The 27,798-nt window shown below is 40.2% G+C and overlaps 1 protein-coding gene across 1 annotated transcript in view; it reads right to left on the bottom strand.

Moving 5' to 3' along the window:
* Nucleotides 1–959: 959 nt before the first annotated feature.
* Nucleotides 960–27,798, bottom strand: part of MANBA (mannosidase beta) — a 105,255-nt gene continuing 78,416 nt past the window's right edge. Inside the window, exons 13-17 of the mRNA XM_070391995.1 lie at nt 19,880–20,044; nt 8,435–8,579; nt 6,513–6,655; nt 5,235–5,492; nt 960–1,781 (exon numbers count right to left, since the gene is read on the bottom strand). Coding sequence (XP_070248096.1) covers nt 1,557–1,781; nt 5,235–5,492; nt 6,513–6,655; nt 8,435–8,579; nt 19,880–20,044 — 936 coding nt within the window. The 3' untranslated portion in view covers nt 960–1,556. The remainder of the gene's footprint in view (nt 1,782–5,234; nt 5,493–6,512; nt 6,656–8,434; nt 8,580–19,879; nt 20,045–27,798) is intronic.

Here is a 27,798-nt window from a genome sequence, read left to right as displayed (position 1 = left end):
CAGCTGGTTCCACAACCATCAAATCTCACAGAACTGGACAGTGCTATTCATCAGGCATGGTGTCAGATTCCTCACATCACCTTTCAACATCTTGTGGAGTCAGTGCCAAGAAGAATTGCCACAGTATTGAAGGCAAAAGGTGGCCCAACAAAGTCCTGATGGGGTGGTCATAATAATCTGGCCACTCAGTGTGTATACACACACACACACACACACACACACACACACTAGAGGCCCGATGCATAGATTTGTGCATATTCAAAGGAAATTAATTAGAAAAAATATTTTAGAGGCCAAGGAGGGATTGTGGGAGGGCTCCAGGGGACGTCCAGCCCGTCTTGCCCAGTCCCAATCGGCTGGACCCCAGCAGCAAGCTAACCTACTGGTCAAAGTGTCTGCCCCCTGGTGGTCAGTGTGCATAAGCGAATGATGGACCGGTCAAACAAATGGTTGGACACTTAGCATATTAGGCTATTATATGGGATGTATATATGTGTGTGTATATATATATATACACACATATTTATATATATTCATATGTATTCACAATCACTGTAAGTCTATATATATATATATATATATATATATATGTAAATAACACATAATATGAGGAAACTCTTGGATATAGAATGAAAGGCCTGGATTGTCTGCATTTATTTTCTTTTTGGTTACAGAACCATATCTCAAACTTCTCAGTATTAAAACCAAATCTATTACCTAATCAGTCTTGATTTTAAAGCCAAACTCTCAATGGTAGTCCATTTCATAAAAAACTACATGATTCTTCACAGAGAAAAACCCTCAAATATCTCGATCAGATTCTCCAAACTCTCCCAATTTATCAACTAGAATAAAAACTTGGCCAGAGCTAAATGGAAATTAATGGTCAGCACAGTATTGGGCACAATGGAATGTTTATGGAATGATTAAATAAGCCAGAGATGAAATAAGCCACTTGATGCAATTTATGTACATTTTAATTTTTTATATGATTTCAATCCCTACAAACCTTTACCAAAATTATTACAATTTATTAACAATTTTCCCCATTTGCTTTATCAACGTAATTTTATGAACACGATCATGTGTAATAAAGTACTATGTAGCCCTCTTATAATTAATCGATGTAAAATGATTTAAACCCAAACTAAAAAGAACACCACTTTTCCGCCAGAGTCAACAGTCTAAATCTAACTCCTCTGAACTGAAAAGCTCCTTGGATTGAGCCAAATCGGAAGCCCTGTGGTCATGTCCCTGTGGATCCCCAGAGGCTGACCTGTGCAGACATCCTTCTCTGGGGAGGGAGGGGCAGTTGGGTTATAACCGGCTCAGGTGGTGGTGAAGCTAGGAGGGGAAACCTAACAGCACCGACCTGGCACAGCTCGCTGGAGGGCCCCCGAGCACACAGCTGCCCTGAGAGGGGCTGTGCACACCGCTGGGGGAGCGATGCACCAGATGCCTGGCACAGGTGGACCTTCCGGCTCCATCCCTGGTCTCTGGCTGCCTGCAGCTCTCGCGGGTGGCTTAGAAGTGCTTTCGAAAGCAGCTGGATTCCCTTAGTAAATATCAGCCAAGGAAGTCACATGAAGAGATTGCTCCAATTCACTCTTGCTGGTGGGCCTCCAGGGGTAAAAATATATAGTCCGCGTCTTCTCCGTCATGAGGAAACCATTGTCACTGAATCTCCCCGGGATGCTCCCTACATCCAACCACACAAAGGGCGCCACAGCCTTCGTTTCCAGATCAAACACAAAGGTGTCCTTGTGCTGAGAGATGATGGCCTGAAAGGAAAAGATAAATGAAGTGAAGGATGAGGGACGAGCTCTCCGTTCCATAGCCGGTGCCTATCAGAGCGTGTTTCTGTGGGCCTACCAGGGAGTCTATTTCCTACAACTTTGGTTCAGTGGCCGCTAAAGTCATATATTCCATGCACTGTGTCAGATACTGAGAAATACATGGAAATGTGTTAAGGCTCTGGGAAATGACCAAATTGTAATCTCAAACCAAGTGCAGAAATGTGAGAGACTATTTCACGAGAAGCTCAAAGCTTTCTATCATTTACAGTGTTTCTCAGGGTATCATCAAGAGAGGAACGTCTTTGCATAACTGCTGGGCCGTTTAATGACTTTCTCGGGATATATCTGGAGCCAGCCGCAGAGCACAACGCCGGAGCTCACCTCCTGGCCCTCCGAAAAGATCCAGAAATCTGGACAGCAGCCTGCCAGGCATGTACAGCAGGTCTAGCATGAGAGCTTTCTCTTCTTCATTACATAGAACTGCAAAGCCACAATCATGAGCACTTGTAAGATGTGTGAACCCCACACAGTATCAGCAAACAAAAGCACAGTTTAAATCTTGTCATTTGTCACCGAGCAGCACGTGCACAGTGAGGCTGAGCTCAGCCCTAGAGGTGGGGGTTCGAGAGCCTGTCTGAGAGAGTATGGATGAGTGTGACCTGGTCATCAAAGCTCGGCCTTCATCATGAAAAAAGAGTCCTTAACATGGGTACATGCCACACCATTGGTCTGACATTATATGTTATGTGTGGCATCAAGAATTTCCAAGGAGAATTTTTACTATACATAACTTTAGCCTTACACACTTGTCTGATTGCCATTCAGAGTTCTGAGCTACAAACAATAAAACAAACCTACTGTGGTAGAAGCAGAAATGAAAATTAAGTACATTAGGTAGCTCGCAGATGGTCAGAGATTCAGGCTTGAAGCTAGATGTCAGATTTCCAAATCAATCGTCCACCTGTTCCGGTAAAGCAGTCATAGCACGCGATTCACACAGCTGGCCCTGGCCAGCCCACACGGCTGCTACGGAGGCCCCGGTCACTGCTGCGCCAAGGCCAAGGCCAAAAGTGACTCTGGTACCTGCTCACTCTTGTTGCCTTCTTCCAACTGGAATCTCATTTCAATGCATCTGACTATGGAGCCTGAGGCTCAAGCTTGCACCCTGGCTTCAGGGAGGCAGAGAAAACAAATTTCTGGCATCCATCTGGGGACAGGACACCCAAGTGCCTGGCCTATGTTAAGCCTGCAATAAATGCTTTATCGTTGTTGTTATTGTATCCCTTTAGGAAAGGCAAGTCTCACTGAAATTCAAATGTGGTAGAAAAAATAAAGAAGTCCTACTTCTCTCCAACCCTGAATTATCCCAAGATAATGAAGGCTTAGCTAAGGAAAGAGAAAGAATTGTTTTCAAAATCTGAGGTCTAGTCTGTTACATAGTGGGGTGTTTTGGTTTTTTTTGCTTTTCTGGAAAGAAACTACTTAAATATATGTCATTTCCTTCTTATCTGTTGTTACAGATAATTTGAATTTCATTACATGAATCTTTCATTACTGGGAAAGAAGATACATGTTTTTAAAATCAAGGATTAAGAATTTCTATATCATTACTTCTAAAGTAAATGTAAAAAATCCTCCCACTTAAGGCTTCTCAATGAAGACACATTTAAAATTCGCTAAAACTAGCCCTAACTGGTTTGGCTCAGTGGATAGAGCATTGGCCTGAGGAGTGAATGGTCCCAGGTTTGATTCCGGTCGAGGGCATGTACCTTGGTTGCAGGCACATCCCCAGTAGGGAGTGTACAGGAGGCAGCTAAATCAATGTTTCTCTCTCATTGATGTTTCTAACTCTCTATCCCTCTCCCTTCCTCTCTGTAAAAAATCAATAAATATATATTTTTTAAAAATTCGCTAAAACTAGAGAATGGACCTTTCTAGAAAAATATTTTCAATCACTATGTGTAGGAGGAATAGGAAGGACAGGGTTTCAATCGACTAAAGAGATTCCAAATTCTCCAGCTGCACAGTTTTCATAACAACACAGCCTAATCATGCCATTGTTTCTCTTGGCAATTATAAAGAGATTTGATAATTAAGCTACTTTGTAGCGATAAATCAAGGAGCGTAGAATGAAAATTTTAAAGATTAATAGACTCTACTTAAAATCTCAAAATTAGAGTGCTCCTCGTGGCTCCGATGCTTCCCTGAGCACGTTCCTTGAGCGTGTCAGTCCCTCTAGACTAGTTTGCTCACTTGTAAACACAGATGATAAAGTGGATGAAAAATGGGGTTCTGTGGAAAGTAACTTCATAGGGTGATCTGATCATAAATTCCTAACTGGGCAGGTCATGGTGGGTGGTCACGCCCACACCTCTAACTTCTTTAGTAAAAGGTTTATCTTTGCCTTAAGTAAACCCTGCCCATCATTGCCGTGTATCTAGGTTAACACACCTTTGAAAAACCAGAAGTGATAGAAGGAGACTCAACGTGGGGTGGTGAACACACCATACAGTACACAGATGATATGTTGTGGAATTACTAGTATGCACCTGAAACCTGTATAATTTTGTTAACCAGTATCTATCTATAGGTAGATAGATAAGATTAAAATAAAAAATAAATACAGAAAGAAAGTCCAGAAGTAATAACCTGGAAGGGGTATTAACACTCCAGACAGCACACAATCTTGTTAACTACCCTGTAATACAATCCCTGTGTTGCTTCCTCCCACCTTCATGCAATCTTCCTGGTTCCCTCCTTAATTTCATATGCATAAAAGAAGCTGCAAAGCTGTTATTCTCTGGAGGATTTAAGATCTTGCTCCTCAGCATGTACCATCAATTTGGCTCAAATAAACTCTTACGAAAATTCTCTACAGGTTTGACCAGGTCCTCAAACTACGGCCCGCGGGCCACATGCAAATACAAATATTGTATTTGTTCCCATTTTGTTTTTTTACTTCAAAATAAGATATGTGCAGTGTGCATAGGAATTTGTTCATAGTTTTTTTTAAACTATAGTCTAGCCCTCCAACGGTCTGAGGGACAGTGAACTGGCCCCCTGTTTAAAAAGTTTGAAGACCCCTGTTACATCAACAATAATACTTCAGGGTTGGTGCACTAAAGCCCCAGGACCGAGTTTGGCACTCTGTGGGGAGAGAGGGGGGAATCCCTGATGACACTGGTGCCTCTCCCTCCACTGTCCCAAGAGGGAGGGCTGATGGGACAGTAGGAGTAGCAGGAACCAAAAACCTTGACAAATGCTGAATTAGAAATAAAAATCATTTGGCCTTTGCTTCCAGTGGGAAGGAGCCAAAATTCCCAGGCCTTGGGGAAACTCTGTTCCAAGGGAAAAGTTTGCAAACAGCAAGATGCAGTGTGCCTGCCCAGGAGCAGGGCAGCTCCCGAGGCCACGGTGACCCCACCGACCGGTGCTTACAGTGATGTCTGCCTTCTGGAGCCCCTCGGCATTCTTCGGTGAGGACAGGAAGTGATAGTTGGTTGAGCTCAAGGGTTTGCTGTTGGCTGACAGGTAAAAGGAAACCACACAGCTCTGCCGTGTACAATGCCCACATCTCTGCAGCATTGCAGACACCGGCTCCTGATAGAGGAGAACAGCCTTCCCTGCTCTCATCACAAGATCCGGGGTCTTGTGAGAGCACACAGGCTCCAGGGAACTCCACCTGTGCACTCTCACCTGTGGAGAAACAACACAGAACGAAAGCAAATGTTCCTGGGTCACTACTTTTTTAAGAGGAAAATAGTAGTAGTCATTGATGAAAGGCAGAACAGCAGGAATGGTTAAGAGACTATGAAATCCGGGTTTAACCTCCGCCCCACCAAGTACTAGCTGTGTAACTAAGGAAGTTAATCAGGTTCTCAGAGTCTCTGTTTCTTCCTTTGTAGCATGAGAATAATAGCAGCACTAACTCTGCGGGCTGTTGTGAGAGTTCAATGAAGAGATCTATGGGAGGCACAGTACCCAGGCACCGTCATTACTCCATAAGCATGGTCTATGCTCAATGTCCTCCAAACTGTTGCCGCCCAAGACTTGAGTTTCTACCCTTTCTTTTCGCCTAGCACTGTTTTCGACCCAAGTTTACTTTTCCACGTATGCATTCTCAATAAAGCAATTTCCTGCTTTCCATGATTATCAATAAGCTTACATTTAAGTGGCACTTTATAATTCAGTTGCATCTAATTCTTTTATCCACTACCCATAGGCAGCCTTTTAGAAAATAGGCTGGCCCGCTGACATTTCTCAGTGGTTGAATGTCAACCTATGAACAAGGAGGTCAGGGTTCAATTCCTGGTCAGGGCACATGCCCAGGTTTCAGGCTCAGTCCCCAGTGGGGGGCATGTAGAAGGCAGCCCATCAATGATTCTCATCATTGATGTTTCTATCTCTCTCTCCTCCTCCCTTCTTCTCTGAAATCAATAAAAATATATTTTTTTAAAAAGAAGATAGGCTGGTATCATTTTACAGATGAGGAAACTGAATCACAAAGACATTAGGCTTAAGGTCACAGAATAAACACCAGTTTTACCCTGAAAAGAGATATGCTGACTCTGGGACAGCCCATTTTCTACTCCAGTTGCTGGAAACATTTTGGTACAAATTAATTTCTCTTTTCTGTTTCCCAAAAGAAAAAGCACCAAATAACTAAAGAAATAACCTAAAACTCTCCATCACAGAGAGAAAAGCCAATCAACTTACAGTGAGCGTCACCATGCGGTTCGAGTGAAGGTCTGACACCCCGTAGACAAAAAACACTCCTTTATCCTCAAAACCCACTGGCCACAGTGGCGCGAAGAAATGCTGAGCGAAGTAATGAAGCATTTTCCACTTTCCTCTGTATTCTAAAAAACAGTCAGGAAAGTTAGGAGGTGGGCAGGGCCAAGCCGTCAGTCAGAATCATCACCCACACAGCCCAGTGAGTATGAATCTGTCATGATCCTAAGGACTAAGAGTGGAAGGGAGACCCAGAAAGCTCGGGAACCCACGTTTGCTGAGGGCTCTGAGCATTTTGGACGTTACCACGTATTATCCTCACATCTGGGGGAGGCCCACATCAACATCCATTTTCAAATGAGGAACCAGGGGCTCAAGCAGTTAAGTCAAACATGCCACAGGCCCGTCTTTTGGGCCCAGAGCTGACTCCTTGCTTCTGGGAGCTCCAGGTGCCCCTGCTCCTTTTCACTATACACATGTGAAGAAGGAAGCCAGCAGCACCGGCAGGGAGCACCAGTTACAAATAGTCCTTTGTAAAAATGACTTGGGGCTCAGTCTCCTGTTCCTATGAGCACAGTCCTCTGAGAGAGACAAAACAAGCTCTGTCACTAATGTGGCCAGCAAGTTCCGACTGCAGAACACCCAACCGACAACAATTAATGACAGTGCCTCACATACAGTTACAAGGTGCCGAGGACCTGCAGAATGCTGTGCCCTGTTGGCAAGTCTAGTATGCTAACCCCACAAACTAAAAAATATTTCGCCCTGGCCGGTGTGGCTCAGTTGGTCGTCCCATGTGCCGAAAGGTTGCCAGTTCGATTCCCGGTCAGGGCATGTGCCCAGGTTGCAAGCTCAATCCCTGGTAGGTACATGGTGAAGGCAGTCGATTGAGGTTTCGCTCTCACATGGATGTTTCTCTCCCTCTCCTTCTCCCTTCCTCTATAAATAAATAAGTAAATACTGCCCAAGTGTCTCTAAACAGTATCTCTTCACCCTGTGTTAAGGGCTACTCCCCCCGCCCCCCAAATGCTCTACCTGTGATTCTCATCCAATACCCTTTTGTCTGGTCGTTGTTGATAGAGAGTTTAGCCAGATTAACTTGATCAAAACTCCAGTGCCCCTCGAGAGGTGACCTGGCACTGATCAAAGCCTGTGGAGAATGGCTTTTAGATTCGTATCCATAGCTGGTTTAAGGCCTTACCCAGCAACATGGTCTTTTTACTTCACGGCTTTGCCTCATTTTTGACCCCAAACTTTTGTTGGTATTAACTGAACTTTGCTTCAAACCACCTCGGGTGAAGGCGAAAGATCTATCATTGCTTCTGGATGGTTTTTCATGTACCAAAGAAGAATAATTCAAACTGCAAGTGCCATGCCAGTCATCTCACCTATTGCTAGTTGGACTGCTTCAATTGAGAACCCTTCCTACTTGGACTTCTGACTATGACCTCCCCTTTCAAGAGATAAATAGGGCAGAATAAAGATGACCTCATGGTCTTAAACGGGAGTCAAGCAAAGGGACATTTTAACACTTAGTGGGGCCAACCTTCCACATGGTTGAAGTCTCCTAAACGGAAGAAGAGATGCTTAAGTAAATGCTCCTTTGCCTTGGAAAGTCCTCTTAAATAAATTCAAATCTAAGCAATGATTATGACGCGTAACTGAGATCTCCGTGCATGCATCTACCCACCCTGTTAGCCCGCTTTTGTGACATTGCACAGCACAGAACTCATAGCGAGGCTGTCTCTCAGGCTCCTGGAGAGACTGTGAGGGGGGGGGGGGGGGGGGGTCCAGTTCACTGACCAGCTGCTGGAGAATCTCCTTACCTCGGCCTCTGGGTTTTCTCAGCGCCTCTCCCCACAGGTATTGCTTTCTCTCACACACACAAGGAATGCTGAAACACTTACCTAGAGAGGCCCAGGAAGGAGCCTGCCAGATGTCATTCAGCTGCCAATACAGTGCCCCCATGGTGTGCCCTTTTCCGTCCACTATCTCGCTGCGACTGCGGCGGTAGAATTCAGTTTCTGTTTTGACACACTGGGCCTGCATCACCTGAGTCGGGGAGAACATTAAAACACGGGTGTGATTGTTTGATGTAGGCTGTCCAGATCTGAGGAAATTACAGACTGTTTGTTTTTAAAGCAAATGGAATAAATCAGAGAATTTGATTAGCATTACATATACCACTATTATACTAGATCTGGAACTACCCCCTTAGCATGAGAGAAGCTACTGTCTGTAAAAGCTGGTTGGTTTGGGAGGTTTGGTGTTTGATTCATTATAACAATTGGGTAATCAAAGAAGCAGGACGGTGTAAAGGTTCTTTGCTAACAGTAGTGTAGGCAATGTGGGAAACAGACTTACTCCGGAGCAAATGCTATATGTAGTGAAACACTAAAGGTTTTTGCAGTGATGGGCTTTACTAACATTTGCAGAGCTGTTTTTTTATAGCTTTATTAGAAAAAAATTCTGTAGGAAAAATACCTTTATTTTGAGTCTGATCCTGACCAATCCCTATCCCCTTTTTTCCTAGTCAAGCAATTGTTTTTATATCATGACTTTTGAGAATGTAAAATTTCTTAAGAATGCAATTCCTTCATCATGGCAGAAGAGATGGTAAACTGCAGCAATGAGACAAGCGAGTTTAGTTGTTTAAGAGGCAATAACAAATTCATGTAAGAACCTTAATTACTGCCATTATCATTGAAAATCAATCTCTTTTATTGCTGCTGCTGCTGCTGCTGCTGAGACTGTGGGTGTCACATGCTCCCAGCTTGGAGTTGTAGTTGGGAAAGGCTCATAAACGAGAGCTCATTAGCCTCTGACACAACATCCAGTCCCTGTAGCAATTACACCTGAGGCCCAGAAAGACAAGAAATCTCTGTCTTCATCCCAAGATTCCTGCAAAAGCAGCCACTGCTTTATGGGCTGTGTGAGAAGGGAGCACAAGAGGAAGACTGAGGAGGCCCTCATCACACCAATGAGTAACAACAGGGGGAGTGGGGTCCTGGTCACCCCCAGACATTTCAGGAGCTGCTGGCCAAGCACAAGCATCGAGTGGCAACCACCATGGACACTCCACTCTGGGTGGCGGCCACATTCTGGAAACCCCAGGACCTGAAGCAAAGTCTGGGCCATTTCTGAAGCCAAAGAACCTGGAACATCCTGACTTTACCCCGAGGGACTTGGCTCAGGGCCTCCTCATGAATGGCATAAAAGGAGGGGTTCACTTAAGAAGTTTGGGACAGGAATCACTTCTCTTGGATCCATATTTATAAAGTAGAGTGAATAGGAAAAAGGTAAAACACAGAATTCTGAGGCAGGAACAAAATATCAGTGTATAACAGAGAAAGTAATCAAGTCATCTCTTTCAGGTAAAAAATGACCACTTTTTTATAGGACAAAGCTTTAACCTATTGAAACAGTCATACTCCTGCTTAGTTAGATGGAATCCAAAGGACAATTAGATATTTTACTGATGTTCTTCATAGAGATGGCCTGCATTGTCTTTTTCTTCCTGGTGAATTTAAGCTTCTTTTCAGGAAAAAGAAATCTGATGACCGTCAAATTATTTACATCGCTCCACATTTTTTCCCCAATCTTTGTTAACATATATTATAACTCAATTACATTTATAATTTACATTCTACTCTCACTTAATTTTCACATAAATATATTTCCATGCGCTGGCACTTTCTGTATATTTCTGTGCTTTAAACAGTTATGTAGTTACATCATAACTTGAATCATTCTCCAAATATTAAGCCAGTTTTTTTTTCTTTAAATAAAAAAGCAAAGAACATTTTATATCCCAATTAATTTCTTCACTTCCTGCATTGCCTCTTTTGATAACATGACAAATTTTAAAGTCCTTGTTCCATATCCCTATATTATGATCCAGTCAAGAGGTTGCCATACACTGGTGGCCTCCAGGCTAACCTTAGCCCCACATGGGTTTTAATTGGCCTACATGCAGGTGTTTTATGTTTCTTGTTGCTGATGTTGTCATTGTTTAATGTCTTAAGACAGAGCCTCTACACTCTATTTTGCCACGATTCCCAACAATCATACTCTCATCCATTCAAAATTACCTGCCTATAAACATTTGAGTTTTCAGTCCCTAAACTATTCCAATTTTCAGAACTCCCTGCAATAATTATTTATTTCTGTTCCCAAGTTCTTTGTTGTAATTTACCTTTTGTAATTTAATAGGTAAATATTAATAATGCTATAAATTTTTAAATTAAAAATTTTTTAATGCAAGCAGAGCTTCTAACCCTTGCAAGCTCTAACTGGTCACCTATCATACCGTAACTTAGTGTGAAGGGGAGAAATCAAGACTCTTGAGTACTCTGGGCTCTGCATGGTGAAGTACACTCGACAGACAGATGGTGCCGTGCCAATAACATGGACCTGGATTTACCCAAACCAATGGGTGCCTGTCAGGACTAATGAATGGCATGTTTGTTCAAAAAAAATGCAGAAGGCCACTTCCCACTATTCTTCTAAGGGAAGTTGTACAATCCTAGATCTCTGGACTCTCTCTGGAACTGACTCTTTCCCTTTAAAATTGTACCTATATTTGTACACCCATGCACACTTTCCTAAAGAGGGCAATCTTCACATATTTAAAGATAAATGCTTAGTCATTTCCAAGGTTACTCAGTCCCAATGTTAGCAGACAAATCTTATTTTAGTTTCAAAAATATGCCTATATTCAGCAGCTTGCCTGATTACACTCATGAAATCGGTTTCCTTAGAGAAACAGATGGTATGGTAAAAAGAAATTGGACCAGTACACCAAGACCTAAGGTTCCAATTCCAGCTCTGCTCTGTGATGGAGGTTACCAGCTGTCTATAAAAACCCATCCTCCCCTTCCTTCTGAGTGACAGATTTGTAGGTGACGTGCATGTTCCAGAATCACACTCCAACCCCTGGAACTAGGAGTAGCCATGTGGCTAAGTTCTCCTGACAGATGTGATTTATATCCTTTATGTAATTACTTAAAGTTATCTTGACAATAAGAATCTTCCAAGAAAGCCATTGTCCTAAACTAAGATATAATTCACCCTTTGAGTTTACGATTCATTGGGGTTTTTTTTTTTCTATATTAAGTTTATTGGAGTGACATTAGTTAATAAAATTATATAGGTTTCCAGTGTACAATATACATCATCTGTACATTGCATTGTGTGTTTACCACACATAGTCAAATCTCCTTCCACCACCATATATTTGACCCCCTTTACCCTTTACTACCTTCCCCCACTGTTGTCTGCGTCCATTTATGAGTTTCTGTCTGTCTTGTTTGTTCATTTGTTGCTTTCAGTTTTATATCCCACATGTGAGTGAAATCATATGGTTCTTGACTTTTTCTGTCTGACTTTTTTCGCTTAGCGTGATATTCTCAAGCTCTATCCATGCTGTCGAAAATAGAAGTATTTCATCTTTTCTTATGGCTGAGTAGTATCCCAGTATTTATATCTACCACATCTTCTTCATCCAATGATCTATCAAGGGACACTGGTTGTTTCCATGTCTTGGCCTCAGTATAGTTACTGGTTGTACATCACCTAATTCCAGCATACTTTCACCACCCCAAAAACAAACAACGTAATGGCTAATAGTCACTCCTCTTTCTCCCCTCTTCTTTGCTTCTGAAAACACTAATCCACTTTGTTACTATGGATTTGCCTATTCTGAACATTTCATATAAGTGGAATAATGCAATATGTGGCCTTTTGTGACTGGCTTCCTTCACTTACCATGTTTTCAAGGTTCATCCATGGTGTATGTATCAGTATTTTATTCCTTTTATTGCTGAATAACATTTCATTGTATGGATATGAACCACATTTTTCTTATCCATTCATCAGTTGATACATGTTTGGACTGTTTTAGCTTTTGGCTATTATGAAAAATGCTATGAACATTTATGTACAAGCTTTTGTGTCAACACGTGTTTTCCATTTTCTTGGATATATACCTAAGAGTAAAATTTCTGGGTCCTATGATATTTCAATATTTAACTCTTTGAAAAACTTTTCCACAGCAGTTGTACCGTTTTACATTCCCACCAGCAACATACATATAGGGTCCAATTTCTCCACATACTTACTGTGATGATTAACTTTCTGTGTAAACTTGACTGAATTAAAGAATGCCCAAATAGCTGGTAAAACATTATTTCTGGGTGTGACTGTGAGGATGTTTCTGGTGATTCGGTAGATTGAGTAAAGAAGATCCACCCTCACCAATGTCAGTGGGCATCATCCAATCAGTTGAGGGCCTGAATAGGCAGAGAAAGGGCGAATTCTCTCTCTCTTGTTGAATTGGGGCATCCAACTTCTCCTGCCCTCGGACATTGGAGCTCCTGGTTCTCAGGCCTTCAAATTCCAGGACTTGCACCACTGGCCTCTCAGATCTCAGGCCTTCAGACTCAAACTGAATTACATCACTGGCTTTCCTGGTTTCCCATCTTGCACATGGCAGATTTTAGCACTTCTTAGCCTCCATAACCATGTGAGTCAATAACTATAATAAATCTCCATATATACTAGTATTTTTACTTTCTTTTTTTCGTTCTAGACATCTCACTATCTATGTATCTCACTGTGGTTTTGATTTGCATTTCCTTAGTGACTAATGATATTGAGTATCATTTCATGTACTTACTGATCATTTTCTTTGGAGCAATACCTATTCAAATCTCTTACCCATTTTTAATTGGGGTATCTTTTTCATTATTGTGCTGGATTTTTAAAATGATCTTTCTTCATCTATTGAGATGATTATATGGTTATTTTTTCCTTTATTCTATTAACAGGTGTTTGACTTTCATATGATGAGCCATTGTTGCATTCCTGGGATGAATTGCAGTTGATTACGGTACATAATTTTTTTTTATGTGCTGCTAGATTTGGATTGCTAGTATTTTGTTGAAGATTTTTCCTGTCTATATTTATAAGGAATATTTATCTATAGTTTGCTTTTCTTGATATGTCTTTATCTAGTTTTGATACCAGGGTAATAGCGGCTTAAAAATAAGTTAGGAGGTGGTTTCCCCTCTTCTATTTTTTAGAAGCGTTTGTGAAGGATTGGTGTTAATTCTTATGTTTTTTAGAATTCACTAGTGAAGCCTTCTTTGTAAAAGGACATTTTTATTTTTATTACTGACTCAATCTCTTTAATTATAGATTTTTTTTTCAGATTTTCTATTTCTTCTTGAGTCAGATTTCATAGCTTGTGTCTAGGAATTTGTCCATTTCATCTAGGTGATATGACTTATTGTCATACAATTGTTTATAGTATTACTTTATCGCCCTTTTTAGTTCTGTAAGGTCAATAGTAATGCTTCCTTTTTCATTCCTGCTTTAGTAACTTGAGTCTTCTCTCTTTTTTTTCCCCTGGGCCAGTCTGGCTAAAGGTTTTTTATTTTGCTCATCTTTTCAAAGAACTAACTTTTGGTTTTGTTGATTTTCTCTATTATTCCAATAAGGCTTTTTTTTTTTAATGTACCAAATTTCTGATGTCTATTCTACTTATCTGCTGAAAATAGATGTTTTAATTCAACCAAATACCTCAGTAGTTATAGAATTCCTCTTATCACAATGTGATGGGATATAATTTTAAAAGTAGAAACCTTTTCCATATATTGCCCTGAGAATTTTGACAAAAATACTTAGTCTTTCTGAGCCTCTGTTTTCTCACATAATAAATGGAAATAGTAACACAGATGTCTGGAGATGTTAGAATTACATGAGAAGGCATATACAAAGGACCTCATCGCCTGGGGCCAGTCATTTAGTAGACACTCAAAGAATGCGGATCATCTGCCTGACTGCTAAATCACATGATGCATATAAATATAATATACTAGTATGTAATAGACTATGTTAGTAATCTCACTTTCATTCCTCTCAAAGCTCAGCATGGCCTGGATCTTCCATCATGACTCAGTGATGTTTACCAAACAAATAACTATTCTAGGGTAACAACTGTCATCAACGCCTGGGCCCACTGAGGCACAGCCTGCCTTTTGTTCTTCTTGTGATCAAGTTACTTGCAACATGGGGAGATACAATGGACCCCTAAAGAATATGAATCTCTCAAGGACATCCTCAAGCATCTAGCCCCCATTACACACTCAATAAGTATGTGAAAGAATAAATAAAATCACTAGAGGGGATATGAGCTAAGGGGTTATTAAAGACTGTCACTAGCCCAGCTTCCTCTCTAAGAGCCTCGTAAGAGGCCAAGCTGCAGAGTAAGTCACCTAACAGTTAGTGTCAGTGTGGATAACCAGTCCTCAGTTAAGCAGTGAGGTATGTGTGACACAGCTGACGAGGGTATGCCTGGGTATGTAGGCTATGCGGAATACAGTACAATAGCATGTGGTAGAAGAATGAAAGATGAGGAAAGATTTGTTTGGAATATTGGAAGAATTAAAGAGGTAAGAGCCTCCCGGCATACCTGTGCAGTTTATAAGATAAAGAGAAGATAGGGAAGCATCTAAATGTGAAGAAACTTACTGCACAGCTTCCTCAACTAAGGTTTGGCTCAGTGGATAGAGCATTGATCTGTGGACTGAAGGGTCCCAGATTCGATTCCTGGTCAGGCCATATGCCTGGGTTTCGGGCTCGATCCCCAGTGGGGGCATGCAGGAGACAGCTGGTCAATGATTCTCTCTCATCATTGATGTTTCTATCTCTCCCTCTCCCATCCTCTCTGAAATCAATAAAAAAAAATTTTAAATAAAAGAAAGTTATGAAAAATAATGCTTAATAGAATGTTTTGAAAAAGTGGCACATAGGCCAGTTCCCTGTTCTTCAGAACAGTATGGCAGTCTGTGAGAAAAACAACAATGGGGGCAGTGGGAACAAAGAAAATGGACCACAGAAGGTTTTACACGGTTAAAGGTGACTGTTCTAAAATCAAGGTAGTAAGAGGGGGAAACACTTTTTACCCCAGCCTTCTCTGTTTGTCTTTCAGTCAAGAAAATCCAGCACTAAAAAACAAAAAAATCCTAATGCATTTTTTTTTTCATCTTACATCCCATCTAATATAGCAGAAAGTCCCAAGGTGGAACCAGCAGACAGGTACAGTTGTGAGCCAAGGCCTGATGGAACATTAGTACTCAATTGTCAGACAAAACCATCACCAACAAAAACCAGCAACATAGAAGTACACTTGCCCACCCAGTTCCTAACTACCTCAAATGCTAACGAGTTCAGAAAGAATTCTTTCTGTCAGTTCTCTGAATATGGTTTTGAGGAAACAGAATAAAATATCAGTCATAAAGTGAACAGCTGGGAGGAGGGAAGCCAGCATGAAAAACAACAGCTGAAAAGGTTCTCACACACACACACACACACACACACACACACACGCACACACGGATAATCTTGTTTCATATATTAAAATTGAGAGACTTTTATAAAATATTTGTTACAAAAAGCTAATAAAAATTAAATGTAACACTTTCAAAAGGTCAGATAGCAACCTTATCTTTACACTTGTGTTCTGTGAGGTAATTTCATAAATTACACATCACAATGGCAAAACTTCCCTAACTGATAAGATTATTATTGAAACTTTGAAATTCTCTTAACCAGTTTTTTTGCCTTTTAACAAAGGGTATTCTTTTGGCTTACAGTTTTCTGCTTCAGCTTCTATCTGAGGCTTTGCATTTTCATACGGGGAAAAACTAATGAGGGTGAGCATGAGTTTAGATAGAAATTGGTACATTTTTAGGCACTAAGATGCAAAAATGTAAATGTGATCATGTTTGGCAAAAAACTTGTGATCTATCTCAGATCAATTCACATGACGGGGATTAGGCTCTTACCTTTTTTCTCAGGTCTTGAAATGGCAAAACAACAAATAACTAAGCAGAGGCTTTAATATAGTTTCACATAGTTCAGAGTTTCATGAAATTTTAGCAAATAAAAAAAGTAAAATCGGAACATTCAAATGAAATTATTATCCAAAATTCAGTTCAATAGTTTCGTAAAAAGTTAAGCATAAATTTCCTACATAACTCAGGAATTTCACTCATATATTTCTGTTAGAGAAATTAAAATACATGCACAAAGATCTGTATGTAAGTATTCATAGCAGTAGTATAACAGTCAAAAGTTAGCAATGATCCAAATGTCCCTCAACTAATGAGTAAATGAATAAAAAATGGCATATTCATTCAAGAGAATACCATTTAGCAAGAAGGAGGAATGAGGTATAGAAATATACTGTATCATGGAAGAACTTCAAAAACATTATAGTCAGAAAAAAAAAGCCAAATGCAAAAAGATCACATATTATATGATTCCAGTTACATGGAATGCTGAAAAAAGTAAAATCTGTAGAAATAGAAAGCAGATTAATGTTTGCCTGGGGCTGAAGGGGAGAAAAGAGAATGAGTGCAAATAGGCACAAGGAATCCTTTTGAGATATAAGAAATGTTCTAAAATTGGAACCTGGGACAGTTACAAGACTTGATAAATATAGTAAAAACCACTTCATTGTACACTTAACATGAGTGAATTTTATGGTCTGTCAATTATATTTCAGTAGAGCTGTTTTAGAAAAAGTCTAGGAAGGTGCAAAATGTAACCTACACAGATCATAAATGTACAATCCAGTGATTTTTAACATATGTTTACACCATGGAACCAGCACCCAGATCAAGATATAACAGTTTTAGTACTCAGGACAGTCTCCTTGTACCCTTTCTTATTCGTAGTTCACCATCCCCCTCCACAAGAGTGGGCACCACTAATTTGCTCTCTATCATCTGGATTCATTTTGTCTATATTGAAACTTCAGTGTTTCTTTTGCTCAATATAATGCCTGTGAGATTCATCCATATTAGTAGTTCATTGTTTTTTTATTGCTGTGGAGTATTCGCTGTAGTATAAATATACCACTATTTGCTTATAAATTCTTCTGTTAAAGAATTTTTAGGTTGTTTCCAGTTTGGGGGTATTATGAATAAAGTTGCTATGAACACTTGTTTTAGATGTCTGTTGACAGACGTATGCACTCAATTTTCTAGGGTACATAGCTAGAAGTAGAAATGCTGACTCAAAAGTAAGCAAATGCTTAGCTTGGGTAGAAATTGCCATAGCATTTCCCAAAGTGGTTAAACAAATTTCCACTCCTACTAACAATGTCTACAAGTTTCAAAAAAAAGTTTCAGCTGTCCTACCTCCTCACCGACAGTTGGTAATGTCAATCTTTTTAATTTTAGCCATTGTGCTAAAATTACACTGCGAGTAGAGGTATCCTGGCATGGCTTTAATTTGCATTTCCTTGATTAAGAATGGAAGTGAGCAGACTTTCCTATACTTTCTGACTATTTGGATATCGTCTTTGGTGAAGTGCCTATTTGAAGCTTTTGTCCATTTTTTAATAGGTTATCTGTCTTTTTCTTATTGCTTTATAGAAGATCTTTATTGTATAATATACAAATCTTTTATCAGGTATATATATTACAAATATTGTTCCCCAATCCATGGCTAACCTTTTCTCTATCTTAATGGTGCTATTGATATGCAAATGTCCATGTTAATGAAGTACAATTTATCATTACTTTCTTTCACAGTTATAGTTGTTACTAGAGGCCAGTGCACAAAAATTTGTGCACTCGGGGGGTCCTTCAGCCCGGCCTGTGCCCTCTTGCATTCTGGGACCCCTCAGGGGATGTCCACCTGCTGGCTTAGGCCCACTCCCTGGGGGATCAGGCCTAAACTGGCAGTCAGACATCCCTCTGGCAGCCCAGGAGCCCTTGGAGGATGTCGACTTGCCAGCGGGGAGCAGGCCTAAGGTGCAGTCAGACATCCTTAGCACTGCTGAGGAGGCGGGAGAGGCCCCCACCACCACCACTATGCTGGCTTGTGGCTGAGCAGAGCTCCCCCTGTGGGAGCACACTGACCACCAGAGGGCAGCTCCTGCATTGAGCATCTGTCCCCTGATGGTCAGTGTGTGTCATAGTGACCAGTCATTCCCAGTCAGTCTGCTATTAGGGTCAATTTGCATATTACCCTTTTATTATATAGGATAGAGGCCTGGTGTACGGGTGGGGGTCAGCTGCTTTGCCCTGAAGGATGTCCCAGATCAGGGTGGGGGTCCCACTGGGGTGCCTGGCCTGCCTGGTTGAGGGGCTGGTAGCTGTTTGCAGGCTGGCCACAGCCCCTCAGCAGGAACCCTCACCCCATGGGGGTGTGGCCAGCCTGGGTGGGGGGCTGAGGTCTGTTTTCAGGCTGGCCACACCCCCTTCAGGGTGGAGGTCCCCGCTGGGGTGCCTGGCCAGCCTGAGTGAGGGGCTGATGGCTGTTTTCAGGCTGGCCACAGCCCTTTCAGGGTGGGGAGGTCCCACTGGGGTGCCTGGCCAGCTAGGTGAGGGGCTGATGGCCGTTTTCAGGCTGGCCACACCCCCCGGTGACCCAAGCTCCCAGCCTCTCCTTTTTTTCTTTTTTTTTTCAGCGCCTCCTTGAGCGGAGGCCAGGGCGGGCTGGAAGCAGGTATCTGGGATTTATTTATCTTCTATAATTGAAACTTTGTAGCCTTGAGCAGAGCCCAGGGCCAGCCAGGGAAGGCAGGAAGCTTGGCTTCCTCCATTGCCAGAGGCAACTCAAGCCTCCTGCTTGCTCCAGCTCCGTGGCCGCCACCATCTTAGTTGGGTTAATTTGCATACTCACCCCTGATTGGCTGGTGGGTGTAGCGGAGTGGCGGAGTGATGGTTAATTTGCATCTTTCTCTTTTACTAGTGTAGATGTCCTGTTTAAGAAATCTTTCCCTATGCCAATATAATGAAGTATTCTCTTATGTTTTCTCCTAGAAGCCTTATTGTACTACCTTTCACAGTGGAATCTTTAATCACTGATCAAATTACTTTTTGTCATTTATTTTCCCCTAAAGATATCCACCATCTATAGCACTGTTCACTGATAAGACTATCCCTTCCCACAAGATTGCAGTGGTATTGTGTCCATAAGTCAGGAGACTATCTTTTACATGAGTCTGTTTCTTGACTCTATTATGTCCCATTGTTCCATTTTATCCTTGGGAAATGCTACTGACTTAATTTCTGGAACGTTATAGTAATCCTGAGCTGGGAAACATTTTAATGCATACATTTTTGTAGAAATTTCTGAGCTGTTCTTGTAAGAGAGACAAATGCCAAAAATTAACTATTTCAAGTCTTACATGGCATCATACATCAATTTTGAAGAAGATCAATTCCTTAATCAGTAAAATGAAAAACAGTTTTCACCACATAGGTTTACAAAACTTATATGATCTCTTATGTTAACTGCAGGAACCTTTTGAACTCCAGATGAGAATGCCTTACCTGGGTAAGGTAAATGGTATCTTTGAATTCACGTAATGGATCTGTGCTATGCGGGAGTTTGAAATGAAGTCCAGCCTGAAAAAGCATTTGTTCATTACCATTTTCATGATGCTGTCGATGACTTGAAAAGCTGCTGTTGTAAGACCAGTCCACTTTAGATGAAACCTTTTGAGTAAAGAATAAGAGGTACAAACTGAGAAATCAGGAGTACTTTTCTACACATTTCTGATAAACTCTATACACTGGAATAATAGCACAGATGTTTTTTACATCACATTTGTTGGTGGTGAAAGACCAGCCTTGTACAAAATTGAATCACAAAACCAGGATTTGGTACCTATACCCTTTCTTATTCAAACCTAGGAAATTACAATGTGATATTTCCATTGAAGGTCCTATCAAAATATTGTTCCTTTTATAAACATTAGTTATGTGTATTTTTTACCTAAAAAAATTTAATCCTCACATGAGGATATGTTTTTATTGATTTTAGAGATAGAGGGGGAGAGAGAGAGAGAGAGAGAGAGAGAGAGAGAAACATCCACGTGAGAGTGAAGCATCGATTGGTTGTCTCTCGCACACACCCTAATTGGGGATCAAACCTGCAACCTGGGTATGTGCCCTGACCCAGAATCAAACACACAACCTTTTGATATATGGGATGACGCTCCAACCAATTGAGTCACACTGGCCACGGCTAGTTATGTGTATTTTTAAATGTCATTTTATCTATTTAAGTAAGCGAATTGTCAAAACTGAATAATGAACTGAAATCAACATTTTGTTAAAACTGTCAATTCTTTAACAGGAATGAAATATCACTATTAAGATGGAAAATGCTTTAGCACTTGCTCATCTGTTTCTCAGTGATTACTAAATATATTTGAAATGTTTAATTTTGGTCAATCGAGCTAATCAATGATTCTCTCTCATCATTGATGTTTCTATGTCTCTCTCTCCCTTCTTTTCTCTGACATCAACAAAAACATTTAAAAATGAATACAGCAATTTAAAAAATCATTTTTAAATAAAATATGACTTATAATCCCCAGTAATCAGGCATTGCTCAGACCAATCACCTTAAGAGGAAACAGTTATTCTTTAGGCGTTTATTTATACCAAACTTAAGTAATGTACATTAGCCATATTTAATGTGGAAGTTTTTCCAAATTTATATAGTTTAGAGACAGTTTAGAGAACATGAATTACTCCTGTAATTTATTTTAAATAGAGACATTAGTATTACAGTCATCTGTACACATCTGAGATGCACATATCAATAATATTTTTTTAATGTTTCTTCCTTTTTAAAGTCTGAAACACACCTCTGGACCTCCCAATCCTCTCTCTGATTGGTAATGATTTGAATGCATCCCATAATCATAACCCTATTCTTCTGTTTTGTGGGAAACTGCCTACCTTCTGACAGTTGTGTTTTGGAAGTCTTGTAAACTTCATCTATAACAATGTTACCAGAAAAAATTAGAAAGTGCCAGGTAAGGTTCTAATTGCTTTTAAGAATATTAATTCATTTAATCCTCATAACAACCATACGAGTAGACACTATTATCACCCTATTGAACAGATGAGAAAATCAAGCACAGAAAGGTTACATAATTTGCCCAAGATCCAAAGCTAATTGGTGCAGTCTAGTTCCAGCCTCTAGTTTTTTAAACCTAGATGCATCTGAAGAAAATAAAACAATCATATGGCCAGACTGGCCATGATGAATAGTAACAATAGCTTACATTTTATGGGCTCTCACTATGTGGCAAGAACTAAGGCTTTAATTATTAATTAACTTAATCTTTGCATATGATCACATGCACACACACACACACACACACACACACACACTCCTAATAGGTTATTTACTACTACTAACCCCAATTTACCAATAAGAACATGATTAAATAATTTGCCCAAGGCAATGCAACTAGTGTGGGCAGTGCTAAGATTCAGATCCAGATCTGCTTATTCCAAAGCTCAAGCTTTTAATCACTGTGCAATATTGATAACTGCCTGTTAAAAACATGATTATTTTACAAAGAATTAATGTATCCCAAACTAGAGAGAGACATTTTAATATTTTTCTTGGATATACCAGAAAAGATCTAAGTAAAAGAACCAACTTTTTATGTAAAGTTATTCTTTTGGTTTCTTTTATTTTCACAATTACCTATTCAAATCCTCAACTAAGCACTTTCACTTGAAAAGAGGCAATGACTAAATAAAGGAATCTTAATGAACAGAACTTCTCATCTTTCCCTATTTTAAAATACAGTGTTGAGTATCTTTGAACATCATCAGACATCACAAAAACATGGCAATTCCATTATTTTCAGGAGAGGGAATAGAAATGCTTATACATTTGAAAAGAAGGGTTAGTCCAGCTGGTGTGGCTCAGTGGTTGAGCATCAACCCAGAAAACAAGAGGTCACTGGTTCAATTCCCGTTCAGGGCATAAGACCGGCTTGCAAGCTCCAACCCTAGTGGAAGGAGGAGGCAGCTGATTGATGATTTTCCTCTCTCATTGATGTTTCTACCTCTCTATCCTTCTCCCTTTCTCTCTTCCTAAAAAAAATCAATAAAAAATAAAGAAAAAGGTTTAGCAATTTCTAAATCTCACCTTTCTGTAATGTACTGGAAAGAAAGTGAGCAGATTTGGGTCTGATAATAAGTTTGAATTACTATGTAGGGATAGAGTTAGAACTTTCACTCTCCACTGCCTTGGTTTCCTCCTGGGCCTCAGTGAAAGCAGAAAAGGGTGAATTACTGTTAAATAAAACAGTAAGTACCTGAAATCAACATTTCATTCCTTCTTTCCCATTCTCAGTACTTGTTTCTGACTAAGTCAGAATACTGGGATACTGTACTTCCTCCTCCTTCATTTTGAAATAATATCACTCCCAAAAGACCAGCCCCCCAATATGAGAGTAATAAAAGTAAGTTTATAACACTACTATGAAAGCTACAAACACAATATTACTTTGATATCTAGAAGCAAATATAGTTGTGTTCAGGCAGTGAAATTGAGGAAGATTTTGAAATTGTTTTAAAACTTTGTGGTTACGTTACACAAGTGATGGGGGAGGGGGTTAAGAACTACCTGATCATTTCAATAGATGAACAGAAAGCATTAGACAAAATCCAAAACCCTTTCATGACATAAACATTCAACAAAGTAGGAGTAAAAGGGAACTGTCTCAACCTGATAAAGGGCACCTATGAAACACCTACAGTTAACATCATATTAAATGGTGAAGACTGAAAACTTTCTCCCTGGGAAAGGAATGGGGCAAGGATGTCTGGTCTTACCACTTCTATTCTACATTGTACTAGAGGTCCCAGCCAGAGCAATTAGGCAAGAAAAGTAAATAAAAGGCATCCAGATTGAAAAGGAAGAAATACAACTATTTCTATCTGCAGATGACATACTCTTTTATATAGAAACCTCTAAAAATTTTTAGAAAAAAAAACTATTAGAGTTAAAAAATGAGTTCTGTAAGGTTGCAGAACATAAGTTGAGTAAACAAAAAAATCAATTGTATCTTTATAAGACTAAACAATTTCATTCACAATAGCACCAAAAAAAGAATAAAATAGTTAGGAATAAATTTAACCAAAGTATAAGACTTGTACACTAAAAACTACAAAATTAGCGCAGCAGGAGTGGCTCAGTTGGCTGAGCATCATTCTGTGCACCAAAAAGTTGACAGTTCAATTCCCAGTCAGAGCATATACTTGGGTTGCGGGTTCAATCCCCAGTTGGGGCACATACAAAAGGCAACTGATCTCGATCTCTCTTTCTCTCTCTCTCTCTTTCTCTCTCTCTCTCTTTCTCTCTCTCTCGTCTTTTCCTTCCTCTCTCTAAGCATGTCCTCAAGTGAAGATTTAAAAAAAAAAAACTACAAAATTAAAGAAGATAGCACATGTTTCTGAATCAGAAGACAGTATTGTTATGATGGCAATACTTTGCAAAGTGATCTACAGACTCAACCCAATCCCAGCTGGCTTTTTGCAGAAACTGTCAAGGTGATCCTAAAATTCATATAGAAATGCAAAATACCCACAAAAGTCAAAACATCTTGAAAGAAGAACAAAGTTGGTAGACTCATACTTCCTGCTTTCAAAACTAACTACAAAGCTGCAGTAATCATGACAGTGCATACTACCATAAAATAGACACACAAATCAATGGAACAAAACTGAAAATCCAAAAAGAAATCTTAACATTTGAGCCAATTGATTTTTGACAAAGGGGTCAGGAGAATTCAGTGAGGGAAGGAATAGTTTTGTCAATAAATAGTGTTGGGTCAATTGGTTATCCACATCCAAAGAATGAACCTAGACACCTACCTCACACCATACAGGACAATAAGTCACAGACCTAAATTTAAAATCTAAAACTAGAAGACAACATTGAAATAATCCTTTGTGATCTACATTAGGCAATGATTTCTTAGGTTCAACACTAAAAGCACAAAAGACAAAAGAGAAGATTGCTAAGTAGAACTTCATCAAAATTAAAAATGTTTGTACTTTCAAGGATACTATCAAAAAAGTAGAAAGACAACCCATAAATTGGGAGAAAATATTTGTAAATCATATACATGATAAAGAACATATCTAAAAAATATATATTTTACAACTCAATAAAAAGACAAATAACCCAATTTAAAAATGGGCCAAATATTTGAATATACATTTCTCAAAGGAAGATATTTAAATAAACACCAAACACTTGAAAACATGATCAAATGATTAGCCAAAGAAATGCAAATTTTCTATAAATATAAATGTCCAGGGAAATGCAAAAAAAAAAAAAGGAGGAAATGGGAAATAACAAGTATGTATTGGCAAGAATGTGGAGAAACTGAAACCCTCATACACTGTTGGTAGGAATGTAAAATGGTGGAACTGCTATGGAAAACAGTTTGGTAGTTCCTTGGAATGTTAAACAGTTAACATATGACCCAGAAACTCCACTCCTTGGTATAACTTAGTAGACGGTCACAAAAATACAGGTATTCAAATGTTCATAGCAGCATTATTCATAATAACACAAAAGTGGGACTAACACAAATATACATTAAATAATAAGTGGATACACAGAATATAATATATATTCATGCAATGGAATATTATTCAGCAATAAAAATGAGTGACATACTAATAAATCATACAACATGGATGGACCTTGAAAATTTTTGCTAGGTGAAAGAAGCCAGTCTCAAATGATCACATATTTTATGATTCCAATTATATGAAATGTGCAGAACAAGCAAATATATTGAAATGCAAAAGTGAGTAGTGGTGCCTACAGCTGGGATGGGAGTGTCAGAGAGAGTTAGGAGTGACTGCTACATACAGAGTTTCCTTGGAGGTGATGAAAACATTCTAAAATTAGATCATGTTGATGGCTGCATAACTCTGGAAATATATTGAAAACCATTAAACTGTACACATTAAATGGTCAGAGAATTACATCTCACTAATGTTGTTTTTAAAAGAACACACAACCTAACCCTCAGGTAGAATTTAGGTTAAGACCAAAGACCTGAAGAAGTCTGGATTTCAGAAGTCAGGACTTCAGAAACAGTTTACAGACCCTTATTTTACAGAAGAAGAAACTGAGGCACAGAGGGGGTTACGTGATTTGGTTAAGATCATGTAGCAAGTTAGTGGCAGAGCAATTATGAGAACTCCAGTGCCTTAACTTTGGGACCAACACGACCACCTTCCCCACTGCTCCTAGGGCAGCACTTGGAGATGAGGATTGAGCTGTCTCTAGAGTCACTCACTCAAGATGATGGCTCTATATTGGACACAGAATAGAGAAGAAAATGGAGAAAGAAAAAAAAATAAGAAAAAAAATAAATTTAGTGGTTGATACACAATATTTAAAACCATGGGCATGAATGAGATTCTCTAGGTAGAAAAATAAAAAGATTGAGCACTGAAGACTATTGACATTTCATGTTGGGTAAAGTAGGAGGAACCGACACCTGGGATGGGAAGGAGCAGATGGTAGACTAGGACCTAATTAGGAGAATGGGGACCAGGGAAGCCTAGAGAGAAACGTGCTTCCAGAAGGACAGAGTGCCTCACTGTGAGGAATGCTGCTGAGGGCAGTAAGATGACGACAATAAAGAAAGGCGTATTTGGGAGAAACCAAGATGGCGGCATAGGTAAACACCTGAAATTGCTGCCTCGCACAACCACTTCAAAACTACAACTAAAAGACAAAACAGACATCATCCAGAACCACAGGAAGGCTGGCTGAGTGGAAATTCTACAACTAGGAGGAAAGAGAAAAGCACACTGAGACTCAGAGGATGTGCGGAAGTAAAGTGCAGAGGGACGGAGGCACACATGGCAAGGGCTGGCAACGGAGGACGCCGGTGTCTTTTTCAATCAGGAGGGAGTCACAAGCTCCCAACGGCTTTGAACTCCAGTTCAGGGCGAGTCTCTGGGGACCCAGACTCATACGGGGAGAAACTGGACTGTCTGGCAGTGGTCGGAACTCGAGGGCGGCTTTCTCTCAGAGGTGCTTGCAGCGATTACAGTGGGACACTGAGATGGGACACTGAGACCCAGGGGCCTCTTAGGACAGGGCTGAGGATCAGCCATAGCTGTTTGCTCCATCCTGTTGATTCCCTGAGACCCCGCCCCACCCAAGCTGCTAGCAGAGGCTTTTGCATATGAATGGGCTGGCCCTTTGAGATCTAAAATTACCTAACAAACTGCAGCTGGGTCAGAGAGACCCAGAACATCCAAAAGAAGGCCCAAGGCCCCACAGCAGCTTGCACTGTTTCACAGCTGGGCCTCATCTGGGCACCTCCAAACCCCAAACAAGGAAGAAGAATCTGCAGATCTCTCGTAGCTCCTGCTGGGTAGCCTCAGGCAGAGGCTAAATTAGCACCTCCTTAGAGATCCAAGAGCCAGTGTACCCAGTGGTCAGATTGGAACCATCCAGATTACAACTCCTCAGATCCATAAGGGACACACTCAGGGGCAGACTCAGTGAGCACCAAAACCCCACTGAAGCAAGTCTTGCCCCAGAGCTCCAGTACAGAAGTTCTTCCACTGTAGACACAGCTGATTCTCAGACAATTGGCCTGGAGGTCAATTCCTCCCAGTGATACCTACAACAATCAAGGCTTAACTAAAACTAGACTGTGCACAAAACCCACAAAGGGGTGCACCAAGAGTGTCCACTTCAGGTAATTGGGGAGGCTGAGCCACTGGGCCCTATAGGACATTTAGCACAGAAAGCCACTCTATCAACACAGGGAAGCATAAAAAATGCAGAGACAAAGAAATAGGTCACAAATGACAGAAATGGAGGAAAGCAAACTACTGGATATAGAGTTCAAAACCACGGTTATAAGGTTTTTCAAGAATTTTCTAGAAACCGCCGATAAATTTAGTGAGACCCTCAAGGATATGAAAAAGGACCAATTACTAATTAAGCATACACTGACTGAAATAAAGAATAATATACAAAGATCCAACAGCAGACAAGAGGATCCCAAGAATCAAGTCAAAGATTTGAAATATGAAGAAGCAAAAAATACCCAACCAGAAAAGCAAAAAGAAAAAAGAACCCAAAGATATCAAGATAGTGTAAGGAGCCGCTGGGACAACTTCAAGCATACCAACATCCAAATTACAGGGGTGCCAGAAGAAGAGAGAGAGCAAGATATTGAAAACCTATTTGAAGAAATAATGACAGAAAACTTCCCCTACCTGGTGAAAGAAATAGACTTACAAGTCCAGGAAATGCAGAGAACCCCAAGCAAAAGGAATCCAAAGAGGACTACACCAAGACACATCATAATTAAAATGCCAAGAGCAAAAGACAGAGAGAATCTTAAAAGCAGCAAGAGAAAAAAAGTCAGTTACCTACAAGGGAG

This window comes from Myotis yumanensis, unplaced genomic scaffold (genome assembly GCF_028538775.1).
Source record: "Myotis yumanensis isolate MYYU_CA2020_CCGP unplaced genomic scaffold, mMyoYum1.0.hap1 SCAF_1, whole genome shotgun sequence".
In the NCBI taxonomy this organism is placed as follows: Eukaryota; Metazoa; Chordata; class Mammalia; order Chiroptera; family Vespertilionidae; genus Myotis; species Myotis yumanensis.
This window is presented reverse-complemented; position numbering and strand designations above follow the sequence as displayed.